The sequence below is a fragment of the Arvicanthis niloticus genome, chromosome 16 (genome assembly GCF_011762505.2).
Source record: "Arvicanthis niloticus isolate mArvNil1 chromosome 16, mArvNil1.pat.X, whole genome shotgun sequence".
Classification (NCBI taxonomy): domain Eukaryota; kingdom Metazoa; phylum Chordata; class Mammalia; order Rodentia; family Muridae; genus Arvicanthis; species Arvicanthis niloticus.
Genome location: NC_047673.1, coordinates 24,997,386 through 25,007,344, shown reverse-complemented (window position 1 = coordinate 25,007,344; position 9,959 = coordinate 24,997,386). Strand labels below are relative to the sequence as shown.

Genomic DNA, 9,959 nt, shown 5'->3' with positions numbered 1-9,959 from the left:
AACTGGCTGCAGGCTGGTCTCAAACTCACAGAGATCCACCTGCTTCTGCCTCCCAAGTGCTGGGATTAAAGGGGTGCACCACTACCACCCAGCTTTATTTTATGCATATGAATGTTTCACCTGTGTTTATGTGCACTCTGTATGTGTGCCTACTGCCTACATAGGCCAGAGGAGGGCATCAGATGCCCTAGACTGGAGTTGGAGACCTAAACTTCCATGAGGGTGCAAGGTAGTGAGCCCAGCCCCTCTTCAAGAACAGTCAGTACTCTGTTAAGCCCTGCTATTCATCACTCCATCCCATTTTACTTCTTGTTACCCCAATGGCCACACAGATAACGTACTTTACATTCTTAATACTGTTTTGCTATCACCTATGAGGAAATCTAAGAGAACCATTACACTACCTTTAGGCCATAAACAGCAGCTACAAATTTATTCCAGGAAATTACCTCAGACTAAATAATCTATACATGTCTGAAAAAAAATGTCATAATGAAATCCATTATTCTCTATGCTCTTTTTAAAAACTACATTAGAAGCTAGAAAGATGGCTCACTGAGTAAAAATACTTGTTGCTCTTCTAAAGGAGCCAGGTTCAACTCCCAACCACATGACAGCTCTTTGGCCTGCTCTGTCCATCCTGGGCCATGAGTCATCCCTTTCCAGTGTATCTCAGTCTGTATACTACCCATGTGTTTGTGATGAAGTAATCGCTTAGGTTGTCAGATCCACCACCAAGGCACTGCAGTTTGTGTTCAAGCAAGCCTTCTATAGTGACCTAACACCACTCAGGAATTATAACATCTCAAATCACAAGAGTAAAGTACAATTAGATATTCTGAGAGACCACATTCACTTAAGTTTTAATACAAAAATTCTTAGTGGTTCTACTTCATTATTAGTTATTTTGATTCTTTTGTTGTACCCAATTTACAAGTTTAGCTGTATAAAATTGTGCATTTGAAAAACAAAATGCACATAGAGCTCAGTACTACTCAGTTTCAGACGTCTAGACTCTTGGAATGCACTCCCAAGAATAAGGGGATTATATAATATATAACACAACTTTTAGGCTGAAACCTTAAAAAACGAAGTTGTATTTTTGTTTATCTGTCTTTATAATGACATTGCTTCATTTTTTATTTATAATTAATAGCTTATATGCAAAAATATACAATATTCTGAGGGTTAAAAATACATACTGCAGCCAGGCGGTGGTGGCGCATGCCTTTAATCCCAGCACTTGGGAGGCAGAGACAGGCGGATTTCTGAGTTTGAGGCTAGCCTGGTCTACAGAATGAGTTCCAGGACAGCCAGGACTACACAGAGAAACCCTGTCTTGAAAAACCAAAAAAAAAAAAAAAACAAAAAAAAAAAAAAAAACCACACTGCATCCAAAGGGCTCTGGAAACTCCTTGCTATTGCATGTGTTACAGGTAAAATAGGCACACATACAAGCATATATACTAACATTATTTCCTAAGACCACAGTTCTATGATCCAAACTGATAAGCCAAAAATGCACATTTACTTCTAAAGTCTTTGTCTCCTATTACTAATCTGCTCTATGGTGGGGGAAAAAAAAAAAAAAGCTATATTCCCTGTAGAAAACTATGAAGGGTGTGGGTGGGGGAACAAGCTGTGCATGAACATGCTTGTAATCCCAGCACTTGGAAGGCTGAGACAGAAAGACCATTAGTTCAAGACCAATCAGGACTACTACGAAGAGAAGCCAATCTGGACTACACAGTAAGACTGTCTCTTAAAAAATAAATAAACAAAGGTCGGCAGTTAAGAGCACTGGTTGCGGGGATGGAGAGATGGCTTCACGGTTAAGAACACAGGCTGCTCTTCCAGAGGTCCTGAGTTTAATTCCCAGCAACTACATGGTGGCTCACAACCATCTATAATGGGATCCAATGCAGTCTTCTGGTGTGTCTGAAGAGACAGCTACAGTGTACTCATATACATAAAAATAAATAAACCTGGAGGAAAAAAAAAAAAAAAAGCACTGATTGCTCTTCCAGAGAGCCCAGGTACAATTCCCAAATCCATACAGTAGCTTAGAACTATCTGTAACTCCAGTTCCAGGGGATTCAATACCCTCACAGACACACACTCATACATGGACACAAAACACTGATGCACTTCAAATAAATCATTAAAAAATAATTTTTAAAAATGCTGAGTGTGATGGACCTGTTGATGTTCTATTGAGATTTGTGCCACCACACCCAGTTTATGTAACACTAGGAATCAGATTCAGGACATCATACATGCTAGGCAAGCACTCCACCAACTGAGATATATCTTACCCAAGAATAGTGAAATATGTCTAAGAGATAAGCTGAGATCAAACAAGGTATGGCATGTAGGATCAGTGTAAAAAATAAATAAGACAAAACAGAAAAAAAGCAATGTTTTGGGACTAGAAAGTGGCTCAGTAGTTAAGAATATTTGCTGTTCTTGCAGAAGTCCAGAGTTTGGGTTCCAGTACCCACAATGGCTCACAGTCATCTCTAACTCCAATTCCAGGGGATTCAACACCCTCTTCTGGTTTCTGAAAGCACCAGGCACACATGAAGTACACATAACATACATGCAGGTAAATATTCACAAAAATAAGAACCTAGAAAATAAAGAAGAAGAAAAATAAAAACACAATGAATCTCATAACTCATGCCTATAACCTCAGCATTGAAGGATGAGGCAGGAGAAGTGTTCTAAATTTGATGTCAGCCTGGGCTATACAATGAACTACAAATTAGCTTGGAATACACAATAAGAGACTCTGTCTCAAAAATAAATAAATAAAAATACACAATGATACTCCCACAATATTCATTCACATCCACTAAGAACTACTATAAACAAAAAGACAAGAAAGAAGTAAGATTGGTAAGGATGAGAAATAACTTAGACCTTCCTTCATCACTGGTGAAAAGGCAAAACAATCTACTTACTATGATGGCTAATTTTGATTGTCAACTTAACATATCTGGGAAGTGGGACCCTTAATCAAATAACTGTCTCTATAAAGACTGGCTTTGTACACAGCACATCTGTGGGGCATCTTGAGTGATAACTGATGTAAGAGGGCTAGCTCTCTCACTGATGTGGACAGTGACACCCCTGGGCTAGTGTTCCTGAGTTGTACATGAAGGCTGACTATAAGATTAAAGAGATGACTCAGTGGTAAAGAACACTGGCTGTTCTTCCAAAGGACAGGAGTTCAATTCCCAGTAACCATATGGAAGCTCGTAATACTCTTTAACTCCAGTTTCAAGGAATCCAATTAATTATTTTGTCCTCCATGGGCACCAGGCATTCACGTTGTACACAGACACACATGCAGATAAAACACCCACATGTGTGACTCTTGGAGGAGGAGGAAGAAGAAAAGGAGGAGGAAGAAGAGGAGAGGGAAATGTTGGGGGCCGACTTTTAGCAGAAAGCGGCTATCAGCTTTGCAGCCATCTTGAGCCATATACCCTGACATGAGACTTGGATTACAATAGCCTACAACAGCTGAGCACACTCTGATAAATATATTGTTTATCCCACATAGCTTGTTTTGCTGTTTAGTGACCTCAGCTGTATGGTGCACGTGGTAAAGTGTTTTCACCTGTGTTCTCCTGCTTGCATATATAAATACTTCAGAATTCCCTTCAAAGGAGAGACTCAATAAAAGAGAGACTCAGTAAGAGAGACTTGAGAAAATAGAAGAGACTGAATCACACCCTGTCTTGTCTCCATTCTTCGCGTCTCTTACCCCAAGAGCCACACTCTCTCTTGACCAGAGCACTTAGCCCCAAAAGTGTTGAGGCAAAGTGTTGAGGCAGAATGTGGGCCTCAACAAAACCTTTTCCTCCTCAAGGCACTTCTGATCAGTGTTTTAGTACAGCAACAAAAAGACCAAACCACAACAGTCATTGATAGTTTCCTTAAAAGCTAAACATAAATTCACATTATCCAGAAAATTCCAGCCTAAGTCTCTAGGCAGGAGAATTATTGCATTTGAGACTATACTGACCTACCCAGTGAATTCCAAGCCAGCCTTGGCTACATACTCTATGGATTCAAACTCCATCAACCAGTAAATACGCAAAATGATGTATCAATACAATGAATAGTCACTCTTTGGCAATAAAATACTGATTCAGCCAATAACATAGACACAAATGAAAAACATTAAAAGAAGCCACAAATAAAAGAGCACCCGGTACACAAGTCTGTGTACAGCAATTGTCTATAAAAGCAACTATATAGACAGAAAGTAGGTTGTTGGTTATCTGGGGCTGGGATCAGAAGTCACCAAAAATGAGCACATCTATAACCCAACCCTCAGTAAAGCATAAGTTTTTGGTTTTGTTTTTTTAAAACTTTTCCCCATAGTAATAGTGTTGTTCACTTTTTTCCCCTTTAATTTGATTTTTGGATGTTTTGCCAGCATGTGTGCCCACAAAGACCAGAGTTATTGGTAGCTGCAAGCTGCCATGTGGGTTCTAGGAGCTTACTATGGGCTTAAATCCATCTTTTATATTTAACGAAGAATCTGAAACTCATCAAGAATACTAAACTTGCTTGGTGTGATAGCACAGGTCTTTGCTCTCAACTCTCAGGAGGCATGGGCAGCCAACTCTGTGGGACAGTCTTTGTCTACATAGGAAGGTCCAGGCCAGCCAGGGCTGCATAGGGTTCCTATCTCAAAAGAGAAACTGAACTTGCCATTACTAGTTTCCTAAAAAACAATAACAAACAGTCCCAAAACAGTTCTCCTCACCTGAATTTTGTTTAGAGCCTGATGATCCTCCATGTTCGACTTTTGCCTTCTTCTTCTTGGATGAGGAGGAGGGTGACTCAGAAGGCACAGCCCGTTTTTCTACCACAGGAGTGGAAAGAGCTCGCTTTTTGAACAGCTCTCGATCTCTCAACAGGCTTGGATCCATAATGCTACAAAACAAACACAAACCTTTAATATAAATTCCGATCATGCATGACAAGTCTACAGTCCTTGGCAAGTTAGTTCCCACAAAATACAACATCACTGCTCTGAAGAGCAGCTGCACATTAAGTGCCATGACCAGGGCTGGAGCAGCGGTGCACAAGGACTTCCAGGACTATCTCATGAGGAAGCACTCCGGGGAACCAGCGGCCAACTAGGGTCTCCCCACTTCAGCCATCAATGACATTTAGAAGTTGCCAGAGATTATCAGTAGGTGGATGGCTTTCATTCTCTGTTGCTATACTTTGACATTCATACGATCTACCTACAAGGTACAACCTAGAATCTGGCTTGTCTGCATGTCATGTAACAAATGAAGTACATCAGCTCCTTCGGGGAGCACAGCTCATCAACTGTGAGATGAGTGGGGAGTGTCTTCATTAGCAATGTAAGAACCAGCTCTTGAAAGGGACAATGCCCAGCCACTTCTGCCAAGCCACACATCAGTGTAGTCTCGATGAGAGGAAAACACAGAATGCTATCTCTAATAACCATGCCAACTTTATAGAATAATCAAACCAACTCTGCTGCCTTATCAGTGCAAATAGCTACCTTAAGAACAGTCCAAAATATGCAACTAATAATTTTGAATGGTGATTTTATCTCTAGTAATATGTAGTAATGTGCATATATCCACTGGGATTTATATAATAAAAATCAAAGAGAATAAAATTTTGTAACTGTAAGAACTTAAGTATTCAAAATTCTTGACTTTTCTTTAGTGACAACAGTATATCCTTCAGTTAGCCATACACCGACATGATCTCCTGTGACAAAAAGTTTCAGTGTTTCCCAAATTGTAGATTCAGTTTTGTAACTTAACGGCAATAAATGACTTAAGTATTTTTATAAAATACACAGACATACATACTCATATGTATGTGTGTATAGATAGATAAATAGACATGTGTATACATACACACACACAGTGACACACAGATAGACAGACAGACAGACACAGACAAATTATCCCCCCTTACTAGCTCTAGCTGAGGATATAATTCAGTTGACAGAGCACTTGCCTTGTTTCGTGGGGTCCTGGGTTAAATCCCTAGCACCACAATCATACACAAATTTTAATTATAAACATAGCTCACACTGGAAGCTCACATTATATAATATGTACCGGTGCTCTAGAAACAAAATCTGGGCAGAACTTAGAAAGCAAAGTTAGACTCAATGAAGAAGGAAAGGGGAAAGGGGAAGAGAAGGGGGAAGAATAAGGGGAGAAGGGGAGAGGGGAGAAGGGAAGAAGAGGAGGGGGAAGGAGAGAAGGACAAAGGGAGAAGGGGAAGGAGAAGGGGAGGAGAGAGCAGAAAAGGGGAGAGGGGGAAGGGGAGAAGGGGAGAAGAAAGGAGAGGAGAGGAGGGAGAGAGGGGAAAGGAAAGGGAAAGGAAAAAGAAAAGGAAACGGGAAGGAAAAGGGAAGGAAAGAAAAGGGGGGGATCAGAACTGCTATAAATGAAATGGTGTATTTTAAAAACCAGTGTCCTCTTATTAACTAAGAAAGCTGGATTGAAGTATTAAAACTGTCTCCAGAAGGTGGGCATAGTGGTGCATGCCTTTAATCTCTGCACTCTGGGGGCAGAAGCAAGCAGATTTCTGTGAGTTCAAGGCAAGTATGGTCTACATACAGAGTTCTAGGACAGCCAGAACTACATAGAAAGACACTGGAGGGGGAAAAGCATACAAAAAATTCCTGATTTGGGAGGTAGAACTAAATTGATCATTTTCCCCCTTCCTTGTTATAAAACTACAACTTTAAGCAATCTCAACACAACCAGAACACAAGAAGAACCATCCGCTGAATTACCAAGAACCTTACAAATTCTTTTCTCAGCTCTTCCTAGCACCCTGCAGGGGAGTTCAGAGGAGCTCACACTGCCCCTGTGAATGAATTTCACACCATTAAAGACTAGTGTTGGGGGGGAAAGACCACTCTACAGAGGCTCCTTGACTTTCAATGGGGTTATACCTGATAACCCTTTTATACACTGAAAGTATTTTAAGTAGAAAAACGCATTTAATACATCTTTTTTACTGAGCATAAATGCCTATCAACCTGGTACACAATGGAAAAATAGCAACTGTGCCTTTGTGATGTCAACTGGGAGCTCACTGCAGCCACCCAGCATCATTCAAGTACAGTACTAAGTCACTAGCCTAAGAACCATAAACTCAAGTTCAGATTTTACTAAGTATTGCTTCCACATCTTCAGGGGACCTGAAGCATCCTAACTGGTTCCACATGCATTGAGTTCCTTGATTAAAAAAAAAAAAAAAAAAACAGGAAGATGGTGTGAACTTCCGGGGAAGGGGGACACTATCAGTGTTGCACGTACTTGGCTCAACTGTAAAAGTGAGAAGTATTTATGAAAGTTTTTTTTCAAGAGTAATTGTTATTTGGGTTGTATTAGGTAAGAAATCAACATTAACTATTAATATGCAAGTGAGGAAGGTATGAGGAGGAGGGAAAGCATGAAAACAACCTTTAAAAAAAAAATCACGACAGCCAGGGCTACACAGAGAAACCCTGTCTCGAAAAACCAAAAATAAAAAAAAAAATAAAAAAATAAAAAAATCACATGTGAGAAGACTGAGGAAACAGGCAGTTTGCAACTCCTGAAATAGGAACATTTCTATTTTACTTCATAAGGTCAGATGACTAGTCTGGACTTCTAATGAAGACTTCAAGACAGACTAAACCTGTACAACTTAGAAAAACGTAACTACATAATGCCCACAAGTCTGAAAGACTAGGCATTAGTGCTACGTCTAATTTTAACAAATAAAACCTGAATAGGTGAGGCACAAGTAAGGCCACAGCTGGAAAAAGCCAAGTGCCCCAGCCCTGAAACCCTAGCAAAGCTCTCTAAAATAAGAGAGACCACTATATATATACCAACAAAGGCACCCAGTGCAAGCTGTTTACTCTCCGGTGTCCCAACTACCTTTTCTTTCTTTTGCAACATGTGTACTGCACTGCACACCTTAGGGCTAACCTGTATGGTAGAGAAACTATGTCCCATGTCGACTTTACATTACTTTGGCCAATCAAAACCCCCGAACAGGATATACGATTGAGAGCTGGTACGTTTCACAATGGATAGATACCGGGAAACTAACATTTAAAATCTTCAGGCTCCACTGTCCGAGTCTTTCCCACCCCAGAATCTGCAATCTTCCAGCCTGTCTACTCTTGTCTCTGGTTTCTCGGCTCGCCCTGGAACCGGAGCACACCATGAAACGGACTGCAGAGTTCGATCTGGAAAATGCCTCTGGACTTCTCAGAAACCACACAACTCAAAAAGTTAAGCAGCATTAGAAGAGGCAGGGGAGACGACAGGCGGAAGGGGACACCATAGTGTCCCTAACTCCACTCAGGCTGAGCTCGGCTGCTAAGGTAAAAACCCAGGGGCCCAGAAGCGGCACAATCCGCTCGCCCACTAGGAATTTCCCCGCTTTCCAACCCAAAAGTTTGCCTTATGGACGTCCGGCCTAAAAGACAATGCTGGCCGGAGCGAGCCCCTTTTAAGGGGCTCGGCTTGGAGAACGGCTCGGCGGCGTGGAGTTCACTCGCGTCCCCTCGGAAGCCGCGTCCCGCCTCACGGCGGCGGAGTCCCACCAGGGACTCGCCCCTTCGCCCGCCGCCGCCGCGGCCCCTACCTCAGCGCCCGCAGCCCGCGCCGCCTCCCGGCCTCCGCCTCGGCCGCACGCACGCACACCCGCCCACAGCCTCCCGACTTCCCGCCCCTCTTCAGCGGCCCCCGCCGCCGCGCGCACGCCCAGCGCGGACCTGCTGAGGGGGTCGAACCACTGGCCGCGGAGCCCGAGGCGGCGACTCGGCCCAGGCTCCGCCCTCCACTTCCTGGTGCAGCGGCTGGACGCTCGCTCCCGGCAACCACCGCGACGCCGCTCCGAAAACGCGCGTGCGTCACTGGGTGCTCCGCCCCCAAGTTTCCATGACGACCGGAGCGCGCTCAAAGGCTTCCCGCCACGTTAACACTACAAACTCTGCTCTAGTGAAGAACCGTTAGACACTTTTCTTGACACGAAGTCAGAGTTTAGGACCAGCTCCTTCAGCCGGCTATTGGGAGTCTAACCCCAACCGGCAACATTACCAATATTTTTTTCTCTGATAATTTTTTGGAGGGTGGGTTGTTTTGTTTTTTGAGACAAGGTGTTGGTTGACCTGGAACTTGCATGGACTTTAAAGTTGCAGAGATCGTTCTGCCTCGGCCTCCCAAGTGCTGAGATGACAGATGTGTGCTCCATGCTAAGCTTTTTTACTTTATTTTAAATACCACTCACCAGAACCGTCTTTAACAAGTGGCAAGTTGGGGTGGGCTGGGGAGGGACAGTCTAGCAAAGGCAAACTCAGCATAGAGTTCAACTTCTGGACTTCAAACTCCAGCTTACAGCTCAGCTTCTGTGCTTCGAATACCGGCTCTTTTCATACCTGTGAACTGTCTTTGATTTTTTTGGACAACATAAGATGTGGTTGCGATGTTCGGCAACAACAAATAATAATTGGCCTTGCACCCTACAACTATCCTTTCACTGTTTATACAGCCTAGTCCAGTGTTCAAATATCCCATAACTGTAGTTTATCGTTAGACCTTGGGTCTTAGTTTTGTAACTCCCTCCTCCAAAATAGGATACTAATGATGCAGAAACTAGCTTTGTATAATAACGTCTTTGCCAGGTCCAAAAGAAACTCCAGTTCTTCAAAATTCAAATGATAGTTCAAAGACCCATTAGTTAACTCAGTCTGGACTACAGGAGGATTTCTGGATCGGACAAAAGACAACCTTCCTCGGGAAATTGTGAAGCCCCAGTTCCGGTCTAGTAAAAAGACTCATTTTTCTTACCTCCAGCAAAAGTGACTTGTGGCTCTCCAATTAACATATCAGCATAGCAAGGTTCGTGTCAGCCTCCAGGCTCCCTCAGTCCTT

At 42.7% G+C, this 9,959-nt stretch overlaps 1 protein-coding gene across 3 annotated transcripts in view; it reads right to left on the bottom strand.

Moving 5' to 3' along the window:
* Gtf2e2 (general transcription factor IIE subunit 2) overlaps positions 1 to 8,923 on the bottom strand; it is a 44,894-nt gene extending 35,971 nt beyond the window's left edge. The window contains exons 1-2 of one of the 3 annotated variants that reach the window (XM_034520752.2): positions 8,801 to 8,923; positions 4,784 to 4,953 (exon numbers count right to left, since the gene is read on the bottom strand). In XM_034520752.2, coding sequence (XP_034376643.1) covers positions 4,784 to 4,949 — 166 coding nt within the window. In that variant the 5' untranslated portion in view covers positions 4,950 to 4,953; positions 8,801 to 8,923. Of the gene's footprint in view, positions 1 to 4,783; positions 4,954 to 8,130; positions 8,777 to 8,800 lie in introns of those variants that run through there. The other 2 variants (XM_034520751.2, XM_034520753.2) reach the window with 2 other exon arrangements.
* Between the last annotated feature and the right edge of the window lie 1,036 nt (positions 8,924 to 9,959).